The sequence below is a fragment of the Pogona vitticeps genome, chromosome 6 (assembly GCF_051106095.1).
Source record: "Pogona vitticeps strain Pit_001003342236 chromosome 6, PviZW2.1, whole genome shotgun sequence".
NCBI lineage: Eukaryota > Metazoa > Chordata > Lepidosauria > Squamata > Agamidae > Pogona > Pogona vitticeps.
This window is the reverse complement of record NC_135788.1, coordinates 34,364,678-34,387,361: the sequence shown is the minus strand read 5'-3', so window position 1 is coordinate 34,387,361 and position 22,684 is coordinate 34,364,678. Positions and strand designations below refer to the sequence as shown.

The window sequence follows — 22,684 nt, the reverse complement described above, 5'->3', positions numbered from 1 at the left end:
TAAACCATTTAGGGCCTAATATGTAAGCATTAACACTTTGAAGTTGACGCGGAAACGGATGGGCAGCCAATGCAGCTTGGCCAGAATAGGGGACTTTGTTCCGAAGTCTCAGTGTTGTGTACCACACTACTTATTTTACCATAATAGCAGTGGCCTTTATCAGCTCCATGTCAGACAGAATTTCTGAGTTTTACATTTTTAATGTTACTGGTAACATTTGAAACACAATGTGAGAAAGAAAGATAGTGCCCTTATTGAGCACTACTAGCAAGTATACCATTAGTATCACGCTATTGAATCAGTGGGGATATGGTGAGTCAATTGCTCCCTGGGTTCCATGGTTTCAAATGGGCTTACTCATTGGTACTTATTTTACAGTAATTGTGGCGATGAGTGGTGGTAATGAAGAATAGAACGAGTGGTAGTTGGTGCACTTCCTCATCATAGTTTCACATTCATAGTCATAAGTCAGCCACACATGGATAGAGTGAACTACTGATTGGTTTGCTGCCACCAGCATTCTCCAGAATAAAAACATTAGAATTCGAATCTTCTTCATGCATCGTCCTTCTCATGGAAATTGCACTCACACCCGCTATAGCCACATTATCAGAGATCAGCAGAAGACCCAAATATATATCCAAAATCTATGTAACATACTCCTTTGAACACAAATACAGTACATTTGATCTGGCCATTTTTAGACTGAAATCTTGTAGGACAAGTTGCATGTGCAATAAAGATTTTGCAAGCCCCATGTGTGTAGTTCAACCTGCTATTTATTTCATGGAACATGCAAATATTGGACTTTGATTACTCTACTTTTGTTTTATTATTGTTGTATCTGTCTTGAAATCTTCAGGCTTAAGTAGTTTATATTCTTTAATATAAACTAACTTCCAGCTCTCTAAATCCACCCACATTTACACTTCCCCTTTCTCCCCGCTCTTTCGGAAAGAGGTACATGCATCTCTGCACAACAGAGAAATCAAAACTGAGAAAACAAATGTGTACAGCCCTTTAAAAGTAAGCTTCTGTACTAATGATCCCCAATGTATTATATTAAACCCAATGTATTATATTAAAGTTGTAGTCCTAGTTACATTTACATAGAAGTGAGGTCAACTTTATGTGTAGGTATCTATGGAAAGGATTTCAGTGAAAATTAAGATGTTGAGATTCTAACTACAGTGGAACTATCTCTGCTTCTAATCAGACCACCATCCCTCACTCCTCTCTTGACTACTCTCATATATTTGATTTTTTTTCTTCCTCTTTACACCTCTGTTCACACATACAGATGTTGAGTCCTTTTTTAAATGTATAATTAAAATTGCTCATCCCAATATTTGCATGAACACCATTTTAAAAAAATAGGATAGGGCAAGCATGATCTTCCTTTCCTGTGGTGTCATACCCAGCCCCCAACAAGCCCATGGCAACAATATGCACACTGGAACAAAACAAATCATTGCCATTTGGGCATGTCTTACAAGTACAGTTCTTTGTTTGCAGCTAAGCCACAGCAAATGCACTTCCTTTGGTTTTTTGCAAACATGTAGTTCTGCTGTGGTCACACAGATATGTTTTTAGCATCTAATCATTTGGTCTCTGCCATTTTGTTTGATCTTGAGTAGTACATGACAGGCATACTAGAACTAGGACGAGGAACTTCTTGTTGAACAGCAAGAATCTCTGCCTGTTTATTTAGAAGTAATTGTCCAAGCTGAGGGGGCCTAGGATTTAAGCTAAGCCAATCATTTCAACCAACATTCACCAACTCATCGTGTTATAGGTCCCTTATACTATTATTCTATCAAGTCTGATCCCCTTGTTCAATGCAGGAATCCAAGCTAAAGTACAGTATATCTGACAAATGGTGTCTATCTCTTGAATGTATCCAGCATTGAAGGGCATCTCGCCTCCCAAAGTATTAGTTCCATACTGCTCTAAGAGTTAGGACAGTTTTCCTGCGATTCCACCTAAATCTGGTTTCCTGTAACTTCCATTATTACAAGTTCTGCACTCTGGGATGAATGAGAACCTTTATCTTCACCACCTCCCTTGGCTTCTCCTCAAAGCATTACATACTTGCTAATACTCAGGAATAACTCATTCACAAAACTATACATTTAAACAGTTTATTAGCTAATATACTGGTAGCATATTAAAGAACATAAGTACTGTATGCAAAAATGTTCAGTTTCTTCACAGGGTGCCATGTTACACTCCAAATGAATTGAACACCAGCCATTATCCTGCATGTAATACAAACTTCCCATCTAACCCCACATTTTAGTGATTAAATACTCTTTTACTGAAGAATGATGGAACGTAAAGCCCCAAATGTATGGAAATTGAAAAGGTTACACTGGTGTTAGACAATTCCTAGCTTGCTTTTCAACAGAGGATCTCTCTCATTGTTGGCTGGGAAAAGAACAGCCTTGACGTTGTTAAAGTAAACACTCAGTCCTTCACTAGTTGTCTCATGTTCTCTCTTCTGTTCAACAGGCTTGTATTCTTTGTATCTCCTGGAAGGAAAATTAAAAATTAATTTACTAACAAGTCCTCCTGTGATGGTGCATTGTCATGTCAGTAGTAACACGGCAGTGGGAATAAACAGACCCAAATCCTGGGCCGTCTTATTCTTCTCTGCAAAATGTTATTGCTGAAGAGGTCAGGGTTTTGAAACATCCCTTAAGAACTGTAAGAGGTTGGTTAGCTCAGAAAATATAAATAGCTCGTGGTTGGGGAGGGGAATGGGTTGAGAATGCTTTGAAAGGCTTCTTTTACGTTTTCACTGATTATAACAATAACAATAATAATCCATGTGCCATCAAGTCAATTCTGACTTACAGCAACACTTTTCAGGGTTTTCGAAGTAGAGACTACTCAGAAGTTGTTTACTACCCTGTTTCCCCGAAAATAAGCCCTAACCTGAAAATAAGCCATAGTATGATTTTTCGGGATGCTCGTAATATAAGCCCTACCCCAAAAATAAGCCCTAGTCAAGTGGAACCCCGCCTTCCACCATTGTGCAGCAACCAGAAGATGACGTGACTGTATTTGAATAAATGTAGATTGTTGTACATGGAAAAAAAATAAAACATCCCCTGAAAATAAGCCCTACTGCATTTTTGGAGCAAAAATTAATATGACCCTGTCTTTGGGGAATCACGGTATTCCCTTCTTCTGGGGTGCCCTGGGACTGTGCAGCTTGCCCATAGCTACACAGGCCAGCTCTTCTCTCAGGAGGCACACTGGGGAATCGAACTCCCAACCTCTGACTCCTAACTCACTGAGCTATTCAGCTTTGCAGATACTTTTTGGTGGCTAAACTATAAAGGAAGATCTTGGCAGATGTATAATTTGATATTAGATTATTTTTAATACTGATTTTAAAGGAGAATTAATGTGGTACCTTTATTAAAGGCAAGCCAGGAGGACCAGAGAAATGTGGAATCAAATCCCAATACAGCCATGACATTCACTTAGATGGCCCTGTGTCAATGGTATCTCTCTCTCACCACACCTCATATGGTTATTATGAAGATTAAAAAACCACAAAACCCTATGTATGCCACTGTGGCTTTGCTGGAGGAAAAGGCAGGTAATGAAATAAAAACTAGAGTTGATTCGGATTCATGCAATGCTCGGACGCTCCAAAATAATGGCTGTGTACTCATGGGTTGCTCCTGGGCAAATCATTCCAAAATGTATATATATCCCAATGCAAAATTGTGGCTACCCCACTTCTAAATTACCTCTATTATTACTTAGCAACATATTAATGAGCCTTTCAGATCCCACTCTCTCCCTCCTTGCCCAGCAACTGGTTAATTCTGCATTACTAAGCCCAGGAAAAGACAAACGTGGTGGGTTGTGTTTTTTTTTTGGCAATACTTTTTTTTCCATTGGTCCTGGGTAGTATATGAAAAATCCTGCATGTGAAATTGACAAATAACAGCCATGCTTAAGCTGTTGTGTAATCAGCTCCTATGGGTTAGTATCTTTGCCCTCAGTGAGGCTCTGGGTTGTTCTGTCCCCATTTCTGGAGGGAAAGCCTGGGCCCTGTACGAAGACATCAGCCACCAAAATAAGAGGAATTTGCCACACACGCTTCTATATATGCCTGATATATTGTACATTTTGTGCAATGAAACAGCAAGCCATTTTGCCACCAACCTTTACTTTCCAATAGGGTGTATCACATAAACAAATTTAGTTTGTTTATATCCAGATTATGGGTTCAGGGCCATAAATACAACCCCTAGATGCTCTGTGAAATAAAATCATTCCTCTTGCAGAAATAGCCTACCAAGATAAGTAAGAACCAGTCCTCCCAACTAAGTTGACCATGTGTACAGAAGCTAATTCTACCTTCTATCTCCAAAAGAGCCCTCCATGTTTAAAGGGCTGCCCTCTCTTTGAAGGTGGGTCTAGTCCATATGTAATGTAGTCTGACTAGTCTGTGTGTAGATCAAGAATTCTAAGAAGGGAGAACACAGGGCTTGGATTTGTCTGTCAACAGTCAACATCTCCACATTACGCAGTCTTGCCCACTATGCTAAAATGTATCACGTCTCTTTTTACATTACATGACACAGGCATATGTCCATCTGTGAAAATTTCAGCAGGGAGTTGCCAGATGTTAAGAGGTCAGTGTAGACATTTGATATGGTACACCAGATCACATGACTAGGGTGCAACATCAAGAGCAAATATGAACTTCCTCTCTAGGGCAATTCCCTGCTGAGATTTATGCCGATGGGCTTAAGATTCTGCCCACTATTAGCATTCTTTTCCAAAAGAGTATCTGCTCATGGAATGTGGCATGAGGAATATTTATGCAAATCGGTGTCCTCTTTTGTCTTCTCTTGTGGCAATATGCAAACAGCTGTCCTATTGTCAATGCTGCATTTCTGGGAGTTTTGCAAATCATAAAATCAATTGCCTAGCTCAGCTTTTGACAAGTGGGAGCCATCACTTACTTGTAAAGGAAGTAGGCCAAGGCAGCAGCACATACCACTAAGAATCCACAGGCAATTAGAACTCCTTCTGCAGTTCTTGAAAATGACCCTCCATCTTGAACAACAAATGAAAGATCAGTGGCATTACAGCATGTCCAAGCAGCTTATTTCAGCACCCAAATAGGCTTTTGAGGGATCAAGGGACACCAAGGGAAATACATACTCCCTGCAATTAACACATTTTCCATCTGCATTTTGTGGGCCCTCAAAATAAGAGTTGCAAAATAAGCTTTGTTGATCTTTCAGTTACCAATCACAAAACGAATTGCACAAAAATCCAAAATATAGAAGGGAGGAAAAGCATGTACTATGGTGTCTGGCAGCATTGTTTCTCATGTGTGCATCAAATATACTACCTGGTTTGACCCACAATGCTTACAATGTTTGTGGTCAACATGTGTATGATACTCCCACCTATATTCAACTCTTGTACGTACTGTATATCAGTCTGGGCCTTACAGTATGAGAGGACTTTTTAAAAATATGTGTTCAGAAAAGTGGAGAGGAAGGGAGTGATGCAGAACTGCAACACTGTCATTAAGTCCCTGTTCATATCTGGCCTTTATAAGAGAATAAGAAGTTTTCACCTGTGTCACAGAATCATAGAATAATGAAGTTGGAAGACTGATAAGGCCATTGAGTCCAACCTCCTGCTTAATGCAGGAATCCAAATCAAAGGATTGCTTAGACTCTATGTCTTCTGTCACACCTTTGAATCACGGCTATCTGTTTGCCTCTGTTTTTGCTAAGAGCAATCATGACTGTTGCATTATGTAATTGGAATAACTGAGTAGGAACTTTTAAGAGGAATATCAACTATTGCTGTCTGTTTGGGCTCTGTTGTTTTGAATGCAACAGATCATGGGACTGCAACCAACTTTGACTTAACGTGAACTAACTTTTAGTTGGTTTGACACCTAAGGTAGAAAGCAATCCCAATATTCAGTTAATTCAAACACAATAATTATGTTAGTGGCTTATCCAGCCATCAGGATGGTTAATAGCATGGGTGGGGAACTGGTCATCTTCCATGGGATACTGGGACTACATGTTCCACTGCCTCCACTTCCTTCAACTGATGGGTGTTGGAATCCAACAACACAGAACATGTACCAATGAAATTCTCTCTTCCACTGTTGGGGTTGGAGTGGAATTAGAGTTAGCAGAGCTGACACGCTACATCATCTTCAGCTTGGTCCTCCAGCTTCTGCCCATCTCAGCTTAGCCAAAATCCTCCTCAAGAGGAGGAGAAGGGATTAATTTTCCCAGCAACAATATATTGCAAGCTATTCCTGATATGATGCAAAGTTGTATTTTGGGATGATTTTAGTTTGAATGGGCAGTTGAGAGCCATTGGCTTTAAGAAAGACCTGCTAGCAGCAGAGAGCAAAACATACAGACTTTGCTCGGAGGGGTGGCAATGAAACCGTTCAGAACGCGTTCCAGCACTTCAAAATTTAACGCTACACTACAGCTCTCTTCGTGCATACCTCTGGCAGTCTGTTTGGCACAAAGGAGCCCCTACACTGACAGATATATTAATCCCTTCTGAAATAATTCCAAATGCTGACTGTAAATGAACACGTTTATTCCATCAAGACTCACCTCCGCTGATGGATATCAGAGCACTTGTGAGAGCCAAGCTTGCGGCATCACCCAGGGTGATGTTTACACAGTAGGTTCCTGATTCATTGAAGACTCTTCTGATGGTCAGCAAGCACACATCAGCAACGTTGACAGGATTGCATGCCTCACTCTGTAAAACCTGGCACGTGGGGTCAGCAATGATTGTGCAGGCATCTGTTGGAAGACTATGGTACGGGAGGAAAGAGCGTGCATTTCTCAACAGTTTGCAATTCAAAAAAGCTGGTTTATTTATTGATCAAATATTCATCTTGGTTTTCTATAACAGGATGCCCCAAAGGCCTATGACAATAGAATTTTTTAAAAAAGATTAGAGATGTGCTTAATTTCAGACACATTACAATGAAAAACAAACAGCAAAGTACAAAGATTAGCATCATCAAATCTCAAGAGTGGAGTCTTGTGATAATGGGACACAAGTGCTTTAAAAAACCAAGTACAGTGATTCTAAATTAGACAGTTTACTCTTAAACCTACTGTAATTATAGTATTTTTTATTATTTTATTGATGGTTTTATTGTATTTTGTTATGGTTTTATTATATGAACCACCTTGAAATGTTTCTTTTTTTAAAATAAAAAGCAGCTTATACATTTTCTACAATAAATAAAAAAAAATGTACATTTCCAGGGGGAAAAAAGCCTCCTGGAAACACCCCAAAATATGTAAGATCTGCTGGGCCTTTTTTCATCCAATAATTTTTACTATCCTTATACCACAGCCATGGAAAAGCAGCAACAGTAAACTAACACCAGTATCATTCTTTGTCACACTGTTATTCTTCTGTCTAAACTTTTTCAAGGTTCATGACGAGGCACAATCATCTCCCCTAAATTTATTTTTATTTTGTCAATGGTCTAATTTTAAAATTTAAATCCACTCATAAATAGATATGAAAATTCCAAATGATGCTTTTGAAAAACTAACTGCTCAAAAGTGCATGTTTCACAATATTGATAGTACAATAGGATCCCTGTATCCGTGGGGGATCAGTTCCAAGCCCCTGCGGATAATGAAATCGCAAATTATAGCAAATGCTATTTTAATACGAATGTTATAGATAACATGATCTCTGCCTCCATCTAGTGGCCAGTTCTGGTAATTTCACTTTTATATATCTTTCTATGATTTTTCTTTTAATATTTCTAATATTTTCAGACTGTTGATAATAATTGAATCAGTGGATACTGATCCTGCAGATACAGGGGTCCTGCTGTATATTAAATTCCTCTTGCCTTGACATTAGTATATCAACACAGATCAATTATAGTAGTAACATGCAATTGCACCAGTGCCACTTCTTCTTTTGGAAGCCTCTTCAGTGGCAAACAGTCTAGTACTTGCTGAAGAAGTGAAGTGTCTGTTTTGGAATTTGTGTGTCAGGCTCTGTGAAAAGCAGAGGTGTCACAATGTACGACAAAAACCTACCTTCCTTGACAGGTTACCATGAAATCAACCATGGAGTTTTCAGTTTCAGTGGCTGCCAACTGGACACTTGTCATTTGAATAATATTTACTTCAAGGATTCCCTCTGGGGAAAGAAACCAATTGGCAAAATATCAGACTTTCTGAGAGAGACTCCTCCCAGGAGTCTTGTCAATGTGCTGGTTTTAACTCTCTTAACTCTCCTGCTGAGGGGTTATGTGTTTAGCAGATCCGTTCTCCAATTCCTGTCATCTGGACACTATTGTCTCGGGTCCCATTAATATGATTCTCTTCACCACAGTCTTGTTCCACCACTTAGGCATTACCCTTAACACTTCCTCCTCATCACTTCTGTCAGACACGTTCTATCAGGGTGACGACTCCCTTATATGCTAAACTGAGCTTTTGGTTTCCGAAACAGAAGAGGGTGTTCTCTAACTTTCACCACTCCCCAAATAGTGTGGCTATAGGGGTTGCACTCCTGGTATCCATGCCTTGCCCCTGGTCTTTTCAACATGCTTGTAATGAGAATCAATCTGACCTACTGGTCTGAAACTGAAGATCCCTTCCTAAGGGGTTCTGCCAATCCATGGGGCACCTCAAGGTTTCTGAGTTTTCTGCAGCCAGTGTTTCGGAATCTGTTCTTCTCAGTGCTGCAACCTTGGGTATTATAGGCAACCTACGGCCTGAAAGGGTTGCCCAACAACTTGGGTGTGAGCTTACTATTTTGGGTAATCACCATCCAGGACTTCCGTCCTCTCTCTTCTGAACTTGATAACCTTTTTTTTTTTCAGTGAGCAAAACAGAATTGGTATCGATTATATGATGACAAGAAAAGGCAGCCCACGTAAAATTATTAGCCACCCAAAACAAGAGAAACATGGTGCTGTAATCAGGATACCGAGGCCAAGGTTATCCATACTATGGTATTCTCTACTATGTACAGATTAGAGACAAGCCCGAATTAATGTGTAACACTTTGTATAAAGTAAGCTGTGAGGCACCGCAAGTGCTGTGCATATCCACTGCCTACCTCCTTGGGTCAGCTCACCCACTGACATTTCATCACCACTCATTGGCTGCACAGGAAGAATCCCCATTCCACCTCTCGTCTGAGTGGTCAGCTGCTGGAGGAGGCGGGGACAGGCAGCCCAAGCTCCTGCATAGATTGGAGGTCTGCTGGAGAAGGAAGACCCTGGCAGTGTACCATGAAATGTTAGTGGGCTGGCCAGCCCAGGGGATGGGGAGAAGGTACGTGCAACACCTGTAGTGCCATGCAATTTACTTTGTACAAAGGGATCTGAATTAATTCGGGCCCGTCTCTACTTCAGACTTTTTGCGAGAAGATAAGACTCACTGGAAAAGAGAACAATGGCAGAAAAAAAGTAGTAGGAAAAGAAGATCTAACATGTGATGGATTAACTTAATAAAATAAGCCATGACCTTTAGTTTTCAAGATTCCAGGTCATGAATTATAGAGCTAATTAATTAATTAATTCATAGGATTGCCACAGCTTGTCCATAATAATAATAACAACAGTAGAGCCCACAATGACTACCAGTTTTGCCCAATTTTAGGACCAGCAGCAGTTGCCTCACTCTGCCCAACGGTAAGGCCAGCCCTGCTGGTGAGTTTGCTTGGTAAATATTTGACAGACTAATTAATGTTGCCAAATAAAGAACCATCCCATTATTACTTCTCTTCTTTTGCCATTTGTTTCCAGCAGGATGGTAGAAACACTCTGCAAGAGCAGTTTCATAGAAGCCACTTAGTTATGCAATGAAGCTGAATAAATTCCCTTCAGTACCCAGCAAAACAGTTGCCCTTTTAAAATTGATATAGATGCCTACCGGTAATGAAGAGTGGTGCTTTGTAAGCCCCATATCGAGTAATGTGGCATCCTTCCGCAAGAGGCTGTTCAGTTGACAATTCTGTCAAGCTGCTAGAGGTGGTAATTGTCATATTAGGTGGCAACTGGGTAGGTACTCCTCAATCAAGGAAAAGAGACAAGATTAATGCAGTTACATCGTAGAGCAAGACATTATCAGCTTCATAAAAACAATGTACCTATTAGACTATATTCTTGCTCAACTCCCATAAAGATGCCCATTTTTGTTATAATCTAAATTTCAGTTTGTGTATTTTATATCATGCAAAGTTAGGTCAAACTATTATTTTCTGGAATCCTGTAACTCAATGGCAAAGTGTGTATCTTAAAAGTTATTGCATAAAGATTGGAGGTAAAATGTGAAAAGTGGCACATTATGCACAAAATGTTACATTTTTCAATACCTGTAAAAAGTAAAAATGTCACTGTTACTTTTTTTTACATTCCCTTTTAGCATTAACAAAAATGCCAGAAACGTTCAGTTTTTGCACAACTAACATTTACTAAATACTGCAAAAACATTACACTTTCAAGTTTGGCTAAATAATTTTTTGAAAGGCCACCGATATCTTAATACGGGGCTGTCATTCCCACTGATTATTCACAGGACAATGGGGACAATTGACCTCCTGGTGTAGAGGATGCTAGGAATTGTAGTCTCCCTGCCCATTAGGCTCCACAGAGGGTCCCTCTCAAAAAAAAAAACTACAATTCACAGGAAGCACCATGGCAGTTTTCCTTTTTATATTTTAATTTTTTTTTAAAATTAACAACAGGAAGTAAATGCTGGATAAGCCAATGCACTGCCATAGGTAATCCCTTCTCTGGTGGGCCAAATCCAGTGCACTGTAGATTTGTGCTTTTGAGTGGAAATTTCCAGAATTCTGTCCGGGGAATTCTTGGACAGAATTTTTACAGGAGTTGGAATCCAAAAAGTCAAAATAACACATCCCTAATGCTTATTTTATTTCTTTGCCATTATATAAATCATAATGTAGGGAAGAGGAAAGAAAGATGCCATGTTAAATATTTCCTGTAGTGTTGAAAAGCCAAAGGTCAGCAATGAATATCACCTTTTAGAAATGCTACAAAAAAAAGGGTAGCTATATGTTGGGAATAAGTATGCAGCTATTTTTTATCCGTTTCTTAATTTCTTCTATGAATATTTATTCTGCGAAATATTTGCAGAATTAACTCATTTGTTTCCATTGGCTTTGAGTCACAAACTCTTACCTGGGCTGGTAGGTAGTGGTGGGGGAGGTGTCACCGGTCCACACGGTCCAGGAATCACAGCCTGCACAGACAGGCCTAGACTGAAATTCCCTGAGAGTCTGTAGGTATGCATTGAAACAGAACTGTTGGAAACAAACAGGCCACTGCCATCCCCATAATTCCAATGGTAGGAAATAACAGAGTGGTTTAGGTAATGGCTGGGATCATGAATGCGAACATCAAACATAATAGGGATATCCTTGATGAAGATGTGGTCTGAAGTATTGCGGTCATTCTTCTGGGAAATGTTCACATAAAAAGGGACTGTATCTGGATATAAAATGAAGTCAAACAAGATTAGTACTGTATGTGTGAATTCAAGGAAAGCAATTTAAGACAGAAGAAGCTGTGATTGTGACAAAATCAGAGTTTTATGAAACTTTCATATTTAGGGTAAGACTTCCCAGACCCATATTGAAAGAGTGATCTAGATGAAATGTCTGGATCAAATATGATGAAAAATAAAATGTATTATTTTCCTTCAGTGACAGAATCATTGACAAGGCTTCTCTGCATATATACCTCTCTTCAATGCATGTTAAGCATTGTGGCCAACCTCCATAAGCCAATACATAAATTAGATAGCCCATGGAAGGGAGATGATTGCATGGGTCCTTCTATCAAATCCTCCAAATACATTGGCAGTGCCATATTTAAACACACACAATATATATATAATTTCTCCCAACATAACTAGCTTATTTACGTTCTCCCTTTGCCATGCAGGAACTATTAATGGCTCAAGAATTTCCATAAATTGATGAGATCGTCATTCTAAAGGGCAACCCAGTAGCTGTTCCATCCATTTTAAATGGGTGCTGGTGAAGTTAATATGACACGTACCCAACATAGGAATGCCTGAGGGGGAACTCCGCAAGAATCTAAGGTGGGGGGGGGGAGACTGTATAGCTACATGAGCCAGTCCTCATCTATACTCTCCCAAAACTCCTTTGTTCTCCAGATGCTCAGCAAAGGAAGGGCTCTACACACAGACAGAGACATGAAGGGAGTGCTTCTCCCTATAAATGGGGACAAGATACTGATTAAACCACTCCATGGGGAGGGTCTCTGCATGTAAATGTTCCCATGCAAATAGGTCTTTTTTTTTTCCATTTGGCCTGAGTGTGGAGACAATGACAAAGTACTTCTGCTGCTGACAGTTCCAGGGTATGTGGCCACAATGTTGGTGTCAAGAGGAACCCCTGACATGTTCTTTCAATAATGAGGTAGGGGTGATCTTTCTACAGTAATAACTATGTGTGCCATTAAGTCATTTCTGACCTATAGTGACCCTTCTCAGGTTTTCTAGGTAGGGAGTACTCAGAAATGTTTTACTATTCCTTCCCTTTCTTCTGGGAGCATCCTGGGACAGTGCAGTTTGCCCAACTGGCCACAGCTGGCTCTGCTGGGATGCACACTGGGGAACTATAGACATTAAAGATCTGATGAGGGATGATTTAACCCTTGGGCACTCACCTGTTACAACATAAATAATACTTGCTGCAGTTACTGGTACAAATGAACGATAACCCCTTCTGTAAACAGACACTTCCATGAATTGTTTGCCAACAGTGATGTTTGTTGTGTTGATTGACACAATAGCTGAAGAACCTCCCGTCTTTTGGTAATACTGGCCTGTAGAAAGGGAAAAGGTGACAAAGATGGCATTGCCGTGGGCTTGCTCAGCCTGACTCTCCCTTGCTTTCAAAGGACTGTGTGGCTCTCCATGCAACTCCAGCATATAAACAATATACCCTTTACTAGAAGTACAGCAGAAAGAAAGAAAGAAAGAAAGAAAGAAAGAAAGAAAGAAAGAAAGAAAGCTTCAAACACACGTGAGAAATGCATTACACATTCAGCCAGCTCTTTTAAAAGCTCAAGGCGATGAACTTGGTCTTGCCAATTTAATTCCACAACTCCTCTGTGCAGTACGTTAAGCTGAACCTGAGACACTTGGCCAAGGTCATCCCTGCAGATATGTCTGGGGCTAGGCAACAATCTGAACTTAGGCTTCTGTGTCCAGAGTTGAACACTTCACCACTGCAGTATAGAAAACGCCTTGATTGTCTCATAGTGATTGTGTCTACTTTATTTATACAGTACATATTTTTTACTTTTAACAGGTACCACTCAAAACATTAGTATGACACATAACACGTATGTCAGCTGTGTAGACAGTACTCTTATATTGGTCTCGTTCAGCAAGATGGTTATTCTGTATCTAGAAGCAATGCACTCTTAGGAGGATTATTCTAAAAGAGCTTGCCTCAAACTGTATTTTATGACTAGCTTTTTTTCTATAACTGGTCACTAGGTGATAGCATAGTTTTGTTTGTATGCCTGATGTCTTGAGTATGTAGTGCTGATAGACTAGCAAGCCTGGATGAAGAAATATACATTTGCCTTAATACGTCAGCTGACCCATAGTTACATTTGGGTGGAATTAAGAATTTTCTGTCTGTTCTGTTCTTAGAGAAGGAGCTTTCCATGATGACATTAGCAATATGACAACTCTGAACTGACTATCCCTTTTCCAGTGACCACTTACTTCAACTCCTAAAATCTGTAATCATAAGCAATAAAGACAATTGTTTAAAAATATTTTCATACAAAGTGTCTCTTGAATGAAAAACAACAATTAAAAAAACCAAACAAAGCAGAATTAAGATATATTTTGGAGACTAACCAAGCGTGTGAAACACGTAGACAAAGTTTTTTCTCCTCCAGTCATGATGGTAGGGGAAAGGCCTGCCGTCCGGGAAGACATTGTAACTGTTGTTATACGTACAATTTTCTGAACCACAGTTATTTATCCATTGTGTCCAGTTGTAAACATACTGGTCCGGAAAATATGAATAAACAGAACCTGAAAGAAAATAAATCAAGACAAACTTTCCAAGATAAGATTACAGTCTGAATGGAAATATACTGAAATGTATATTTACTTGATTGAAATATGTTTACTAGAAAGTAAGCGCCACTGAACATAAGACTTACAGAGCAGTCCCCCTTACTCAAATCCTACAAATGTCGCTTCCTATTCTGGCAATAAAAGATATGATAAGTCAAATAACTAACAATTTTCTGTTTCTTAATAGTTAGAGTAAGCCTGTTTGAATGTATGGAACTTACAGAAAAGTTGATTCAATAGGCCTCATTTAATGCAAATTACTACGCTAAGCAACAGGATTTTGGCTGCTGTGTCACTGGATCAAAGAGGAAAGAAATCATAATGGACAGAGCTTGGAAATCTACTTCTTGAACTATAACTCCCAGAATCCTACAGTCAACATGGGGAAAGCAAAGTGTTCTGCTTATACCACCTTTTGTAAAGCACTCTCTGAGTAGTTTACAATTTAATCCTTCAGGCTACAGATTCCCTGCCCCAGGTACTCATTTTTCCAGCCTCAGAAGGATGGAAGGCTGAGTCAGCCTTGAGCCAGTTCCCTGAATCCACTGATATTGAACCAGGTCATTAACAGAATTTTCACTCCAGTAAAGCAATTTAACCACTGTGATACAAGGCTCTTATCATGAAAGCTCTAAAATTGATTAACTGAAACCAATGCACATTGTAGAAATGTCTATAGCAGACTATGGCCTTACTTTAAGGCCATCATCTCACAAATATTGTGTGCTGCGTGCGCATATGTATACACAAGCACAAACACAGTGAAAATCTAGCAGTTATGCATCCAGCCCTTTCCCTTTAGAATGACAATACTTGTCATGCATTTGTACAGTCACTCAGTTTAAGAAAATGGAGGCACATTGCACCTACATCCAGGGAAAAATAAGTCTTGTTTGGGAATGGCGCATGGAGCGAGGCAGTGCAGTGAAAAAAATCCAAACAGAGTTGTTACTTACCATTTACACAATATCTGTCATATACTATATTGCTGTCGTTATCTTCTTTTTGACATCTGGGAAACTTCAGGATCACACTGAAGCTCACATTGGATCCTACTAGAGCTGGGCTGTCGCTGGTCAGTGTGGCTACTACTTTCCCCCCTAAAGAAGTGAAGATCTCATAGATTAATTTATTTCTTACACGCAAGGAGCTTAAGATCCACCCTTCCTCCCCTCAATTTTCCACCCACTCTCATCCTCTCAATAAAATGCATGCATCAAACAACACCATTCAAGAATGTTTCATATATTTTTGTGATCTTCAATACAACCCCAGAATGTGGAATGAGCCTTTTGCTTTTAATTGAAGCAAAACACACACCAAAACTCTGTCCAAAACTAGAATAACAAAGAAACACATAATATGGCAGAATACAATAGAGATTAAACCACATCAACTCTGAATATGCAATAAAACATTCATTTTGATATAAATAAGAAACAGCAAAATCCACAAAGAAGAGGGAGATCCTGGAAGTCTCAGGGAAGCCGTAACATTTACAGAAGTACAAAAAAAAAGGGGGGGGGGTTTGCAGAGAGCTGAATAATCTATGTAGGCATGGAAGGGCAATTGATGCTGGTGGAGACAAGGAGAAAATTGTGGCGAAGAGATGGAGTCTCATGAAAGAAGGCACAATTGGCCAGTCAGCCAAAACCTTGAACGGGGCACATTTTCTTATGGATATTTTTTATTACTGGTCATACCTCGGGGCATACCGGCTGGGAATGACTGGAGTGTGGTCATTCTTGGAGCTGGGAAAAATACTTTTCTGGACTACAATTCCCAGAAAGCCTCAGCCAGAATTCAGTTTAACAAGAGTATGTAATCTAAAGTTGGCATCTAAATTAGGCAAATAACATTTCCCAAGAAGTTGACATTGGTCGCCATAGCAGGCTTGTTAAACGGATAATGAAAACAACATCTGTTTATACAAGTACAGTTCCTGGACGTTGGTTATATAAATAAAGGGTTGTCTGAGTTCCAAAGTTTCAAAAATCATTTGGAAGACATAAACTTCACTGAATACAATCAGTATTTTGAAACTTTCCTTTCAAATACATGCATACACAACTTTACACATCTCTCTGTTAGCCTAGTGCTAACAGTACTCCAGATGCTGTTCTTATTCTATCCTATTCTTTTTTAAAAATATATTATTTTTTAAGTGGAAGAGAAAAGCTGGGAGCTGGGGTGATGGCAAGAGTTGTCATCCAGTACATCTGAAGAGTACTAGTCTCAGGAAAGCCAGCATACAACATCGAGCTACAGTATGTGACCAAAGGGTGTGACTTCATATAAGGCAAGCTCCTGTATTGCTAACTTTCTTTCATAAGTAAAACCTATTTTACTTGTCCTATTGGCAAGAAAACTATTCTTCTACCTTGCCTGCTCATAGCATCTTACAGCATTTTACTAGCATAATTTTATAGTGAAATCTGAACCAGATTAGATCAGCCTAGATCTTTTCTGTCCCCAACCTGCACATTACACTCTTACCTTTCCAACAGTTTTCCCACCTAGGGTCTCCTTCCTCCCAATAAGGGTAAAGCTTCTCATTCCAGACATTATGATCAGAAGACCAGCTATTTAGCTTGTTGTGGAACTTGCTCTGAGGAAGTGAGCTACCGCGAGTCATCACATCTCGAAATTCTAGAAAAAAGAAAGCATACAGTGTACAAATCCATACAAAGACAGAAATTCTTTCACCTTTCCTTGAAAGCTATGTAGAGCTGCATCATCTGCAGATTTTTGTACATCTAGCTGAACACACATTTAACAAATTTTCAGAAATGGGTCTAATTTTGGCAGACAGGTTATTTGCACACATCCAAAATGGCAACCCATTCACAGAGAGAACATATGAATACTCAAACTATGATATTCATTTATGGACACAGGATTTTCTCTTTCCTTCGTTTCTTTAATTAGCATTCTTTAGTCTTTCCCTTTTTGTGCTTTTCATACTTCACATTAAATTAAACACATTGTCAGCTCATAGAAGTCTCCTTGTTGCAATCATGCCACATTTTCAGTGTGAATACAAAAGTCTCCCAACTAACACCAAGGCAGCTCATATTCCAAAAGGCCTCATGTGTGACAGAGACCCTAAGGGGCTGACCAAACACATTTGGCTGCTGAAGGTAGAGCAGCAAACAGATGCACCCTAACTCAAAGTTAAGGCGCCTAATACTCAGGAAACTGTAGCAGTTCTTACGACCTCGCATGTTGCCTCTAGTAGGTGTGGCTGAGAAGGACTTTTTCTGGGCTGGGTTGATTGTCAATCTATCCGGCATTAATCAACAGTTCTATCCTGACCCTGAGTTCAAAAAGAGCCCTGCCTCTCTGCTCTGGTGTTCTTTCCCTCTTCCTTGTCTGTTGGAAGCAATGTTTCTCTTTGTTAGTTTGCTGTTTGACCTGTTCACAACTGCAAAGAAATTGGTTTTTATTCTTTCTGCTACTAATGCCTCAGAGTGAGTTTTTGAGACTGTAAGTGCCAGTTAATGAGAAAAGGGTGAACTAATCCGGGGGATTTGAGGTTATTCTGCTCTGTGAATCCCCACACCTCTGCTGTGCAGCTAGAAGAATTTAACCTGAAATTCAAAACTCTGCAACAGGAACCAGCCAACATACTGCATCTTAACACATGAGACAGAAAATCCCACAAGGAAGTCTTCACATCTCTAGCAGTATAAATATACTGTTCTTTCACGGTACATCTACAGCCTGAGGCAACCCCCTTAGTTTGCCTCAGTAGTCCTGGAGACTATTCAGCTGATTCTTGTCTCACACTTGTGCTTAACAGCAGTAGACAAAAAAGAGGAAATCTCTCTTTTTTGTGGAAATTGAACATTTAATGTTGTGGGCTTTTCTCCTCAAGTGACCTTCAGTACCTCAAATCACAGGAAGAAACTCAGCTCTCCACTGCAGTCTATTTATCCACTACTTCACAGAAAGGGCAGATGTAATTACTTTCCCTCATCAACAATTACAAAACAAAGAAGTGGCTACTGTGAACTATATTTTTAATGTCAATATAGGACTTCTAACTTTTTATATTTACTGGTAGCACCAATGGTTACCTCTTACAGTGAAACTGGTAATCATCTCATTTGACCCACTGGGAGAATATTGAAGACAATGCTTATTTGAGATGCTAGATGCTTCATAAGGCAAACATAGTTGTGTCAGTCCTGAACAGCCGGAGAAAAGGGGCCCAAGAGAACACTTGCTCTTCTTTGTTGTAAAAGAGCTACATTAAAAACAACGTATGATTGTTTTTAATCATTGTTTTTAATCAACACAAAGTGATTATAAATTGCTACCAGATGAAGACTGACAGCATTCCTCACAACACTTAACTGCTACACCCAGTGTTTAAAGCAGATGTTTGCAGGATATCAGTTCCCATCATTGCTGACAAACGGCTATGAGAGCTGCATCCAGCAGCTGTTCAAGAAACACGAATTGCTCACGCTGCATTTAAAGGGTTGAGAGATGGCATTAACTAGAGACATACAGATTTATGTTATTAAACCATCACTCCTACAATTCCCCAGGGAGCTGTGCTGCCTACAGCACTTGAAAACACCCACCCAGCTCTGCACACCTCTGGAATTAATATTTGTATCCGCCCCTCTCCATTTATACCCTATCACTCTTAAGTACGGCCTTTAGGGAGCCCTCACCCCATTGGTGAGCTTGGGTTACAGAACAATGAAGTGTCAAGTAATCGTGGCACTCACACTCTTGAGACTACAATTGTAAATATTCTTTCTTACTCAGAGAGCTAAGTTTTATTGATTTCACGGATTTAAATGACTACAATTGGGCTGGGTACAGTCCCCCCCCCGGACACATATGCCCACTTCAAATATGTGGGATGTCTCTGGGGAGAAAACGGCAAATGAAACAAGCCTTTGTGTTTCCTAGCCACGGCCTTAGCTCAGGAAGACAGAAATCCTTTGGATGCAGAGTATTCCATAAATATTTGTTGAGTGTCCAGCGTGCATTCTGTTACTTTAACTACAAGCAGTCACAGTAGATCAGTAGTGGGACCATGGAGGGTCACAAAGTGTTGTTTGTTTATTTTATTTAAATGCTTTTTATAGCCCTACCATGGACCTAATCCATTCTAGATCATCTTGTGAGGCTGCTGTAAGCTGCTGAACAAAAACACCTAATGGAAACAGTGCAACCAATAAGACTGGCATGTCACATAGCAGTCATACATAGGTTACATGAGAGTCTCACATGCTCACAATATCAAACGTAGAATTATTCTGGGATGTACACATCTTGCACATGTACAGGGAGAAAAGTAGCGCTTGGTTTTGTATAAGGTCCCATCAACCTCCTGTCTTCTTCCCCCAACGGAGTTGGGCAATTTGTGATCTCCAGATGCTTTTGTACTGCAGTTCCCATCATCCCCAACTACTGCCTATGCTTGCTTTTAAGACTAATGGGTGTTGCAATCCAAAAACACCCAGAAGCCTAAACATTGCTGCCCTCATCTACCACAGGTACTGTTTCACATACAAAAACTTGACACTGCCTTAGACTGTATACAAATCCTTAGGCTCTTATCTGGACTTAGTAAACGAGGAAATTCGCTCTGAAAATGGGGAAATTAAAGAGAAGACAAAAAGGGGAGATTAACTGTAAAAACTAACTGAATCTGTGATTAATATTATTTTATTTTTATATACTTATTAATTCATTCATTAGCCTGACTTTCTCCCTTGCAGACTAATGTGGATAACAACATAAACTTTAAAAAGGTCCAGCTGAAAGGATGATACATTACAGTATTAAAACAGTACTGAATAAATTTATCACGTTAAAACAAATACTGCACATTAATACAGTTTAGTCGAGTATTTTAAATTTAAAACCACCAAGTTAACACTAAATCAATAGTTTCAAAACCCATCTATTGCACTATAGAAAGTATTTATTGCACTTATTCATATCCCTTGGAATATGTCTTCATATTCCATGTAACAATGTCTAATGAACTTAAAAGTGGCAATAACACTTTATGAGAGAAGGAAGGGTCACTCATACAGGAGACAATGTGATTGTCAAGAAAAATATGGTTTTTATCAGTTTTTCTCCCTACACAGGATTGGAACAATGTCTAAACTGGACGTTCCTGTACCTCTGCAACTTTTGTAGTAACTTCCATTACTGTAAAGTTTAAGGAAGCCTAAAAAACAAAGCTAATTTCATACTGCATAAACACAGCGTGCACAGTGTTCCATGCTAATTAATTTTTTAAAAAACTGACGTCTCTCTCTGCCCTTCTTCTGCACTCAGAAATCAGTAAAGCAGACTATCAAGCAAAACCAAAATAAAAATAAAAATAAAAATGACAAAAATGTTGTGGCAGCTTAAAAACTAGCTGATATATTTTAATGTGAGGTTTTTTGGACACTTCCTCAGACCGGTCCACGAAAGCTCACCTTAAAATATAGCAATTAGTCTTTAAAGTGCCACAACATTTTTGTTGTATTTATTTATTTTGTTTTTGTTTTGCCTGATAGTTTGTATGTGCTAGAAAAGACTAACACAGCTACCTGTTCTAAAACTAATGCAGACTTGAAGCACCACCACCTTTTAGAAAGCACTGGAAAGGATGAGCAAATTCCCCCGTTACCCAGAGTTATTCCAGCTACAACAGGATTGTTCCACAGTGTTAAGATCATGTGAATGGCTGACCCAATATTTCATAGGGGCTACAAAGGCACACCCTGTGAAAGTAATCCTACATACCAACTGCCATTGAATTTTTAAGAGTAAGCCCCATGTAAGCAGGTATAGCACTGCCAACGCAAATCTAAACACAGCAAAACACCATAACCGTTATCCTCTTAACTTCAGTTTAGTGCTGCCAACCTTCCAGCAGCTCCCACCGTGCTTATAGCAACAGTTCGATCTCTGTACTGCAACCGAAATGAGTTTGTTCCCAAAAGGACAAAGGGCTGTACACTTTCCCTCCGGTCAAAACTGGCAGTCCTAAGACAGGTGGTAACTGCAAGGGATAGCAAAGGACTCACGTTTAGTGGCTACAGCAAGTAGAACGCCTTCAATCATGAGCAGGTATCCACAGAGCAAGAAGAAGGAGGCCCACTTCATAGCTGTGTTGCCGTAACCGGACACCCAGAACACAAAATGCACACAGGTTAACTTGCTGTTTCTCAAAACCTCTTTGGAGTAGAACTGGGAATGCTTTCCCCTTTCTCCCCTCCTCCCTTCTAATTAAATTAAGGCCTTGGGACTCATCATGTGATGGTATTAAGAAGAGATGCATGATTTTGTGTCTTCAGCTCACTCTATTTTTTTTTCCCACCTCATGTGCTTATGACTCATTCCTCTCACTTTCAGCATTCACTGGGGTTTCAGACGGCTCTACTTAGACATCGAGGCCTTTTTGCCTCTTGTTTCTAGAGTAATTTTGCACATTTTTCTGAGGATGTGTAAATGTTTCTTGTGTGGCTTCCTATCGCATTTCAGGGGTATTGCTGGGGGACAATTCCTCATCTCCAGAGAGATGCTTGGAAGCCATACGTTTATTGCGAAGGGAACACCTAGTGTCAGCACTGTGCATTCCTGGAAAAAATATTATTTCTAGCAGGGCTAGAAACTCCAGAAGAGAAATACAACACCAGAGCTAGAATGGACAGCCCCCCACCAGTATTTTCCTCCTGTTGAACTCCCAACTTGCTGTGAAGGTGGTGGAACATGGAACTTTTAGCTATTCTCTTTCATGTTTCCCTTGTGCTACAACTGGCTGTTGTACCTTATGCTCTGCTAACTAAAAGGAATTACGCCCAAATTCTTACAATATAGACAACACACATGACTTCTGTTGCTCCGGCTTGAACAGCACTGCATCCCCATAAATCAGGGGTCTCCAAACTATGGCCTGTGGGCCACATCTGGCCCGCTTTGCTTTTTTATCTAGCCTGGTGAATGTCACAGGCTCAGGCAGGGAATTCAAAATGCCCTCAAAAATGTGGATCATATATGATGTGGCCCTCATGCTGAAAAGTTTGGAGACCCCTGCCATAAATACATGGCACTATCTGGATGTTTCCTTGGTATGCTTACCTAATACTTGCTTGAGAAAGAAGTAGCTGCCTTCTATGATTGTCACTGCACATCTCAGGTGTTGAAGAAAGTTAAGAAAGAAAGAAAATCAATGCCTTAAAAGATGCCTCAAATAATCAATGAAAACCTAGAATTTAAATCAATTAGTCCAGCAATTAACCAACCAAATTTTGCCACACTACAAATTGCCACTAATAAAACAAAATTTTGTACGACACTTTGTGTGACCTAGCTAAAAAGGAGAATGAGAATTAAATAGATCCATACATCTTACATTCTCTGTAGTGTTGTAAATGGAATTAACTGTGTCTGCATCTTGTAGCTTAATACCATCAGTGGACCTTTCCCACACTGATTCAAGCTAGAAAACATGGAGCAGTATAATCACCGTCCCATTCAGTGTA

At 39.7% G+C, this 22,684-nt stretch overlaps 1 protein-coding gene across 1 annotated transcript; it reads right to left on the bottom strand.

Moving 5' to 3' along the window:
• Positions 1 to 2,127: 2,127 nt before the first annotated feature.
• GPNMB (glycoprotein nmb) lies at positions 2,128 to 21,943 on the bottom strand. The gene is made up of 11 exons (XM_020781125.3): positions 21,227 to 21,943; positions 16,668 to 16,820; positions 15,128 to 15,271; positions 13,947 to 14,126; positions 12,737 to 12,895; positions 11,222 to 11,530; positions 9,951 to 10,088; positions 8,103 to 8,205; positions 6,636 to 6,841; positions 4,992 to 5,085; positions 2,128 to 2,531 (listed from the first exon to the last, which is right to left on the bottom strand). Exons 1-11 carry the CDS (start codon positions 21,303 to 21,305, stop codon positions 2,378 to 2,380), a joined length of 1,719 nt encoding a protein of 572 aa, XP_020636784.3. The 5' UTR covers positions 21,306 to 21,943; the 3' UTR covers positions 2,128 to 2,377.
• Positions 21,944 to 22,684: the final 741 nt, after the last annotated feature.

Bases quoted from the DNA above. Each gene is read 5' to 3' on its own strand.
- GPNMB (XM_020781125.3), bottom strand. From the start codon at position 21,305: ATGAAGTGGGCCTCCTTCTTCTTGCTCTGTGGATACCTGCTCATGATT. The intron at 8,206-9,950 runs GTAGGCATCTAT...TTCTTTCCCCAG, and splicing joins AGCACCACTCTTCATTACCG to AGGGAATCCTTGAAGTAAAT. The intron at 5,086-6,635 runs GTGAGTCTTGAT...TTGTTGTTCAAG, and splicing joins TCTGATATCCATCAGCGGAG to ATGGAGGGTCATTTTCAAGA.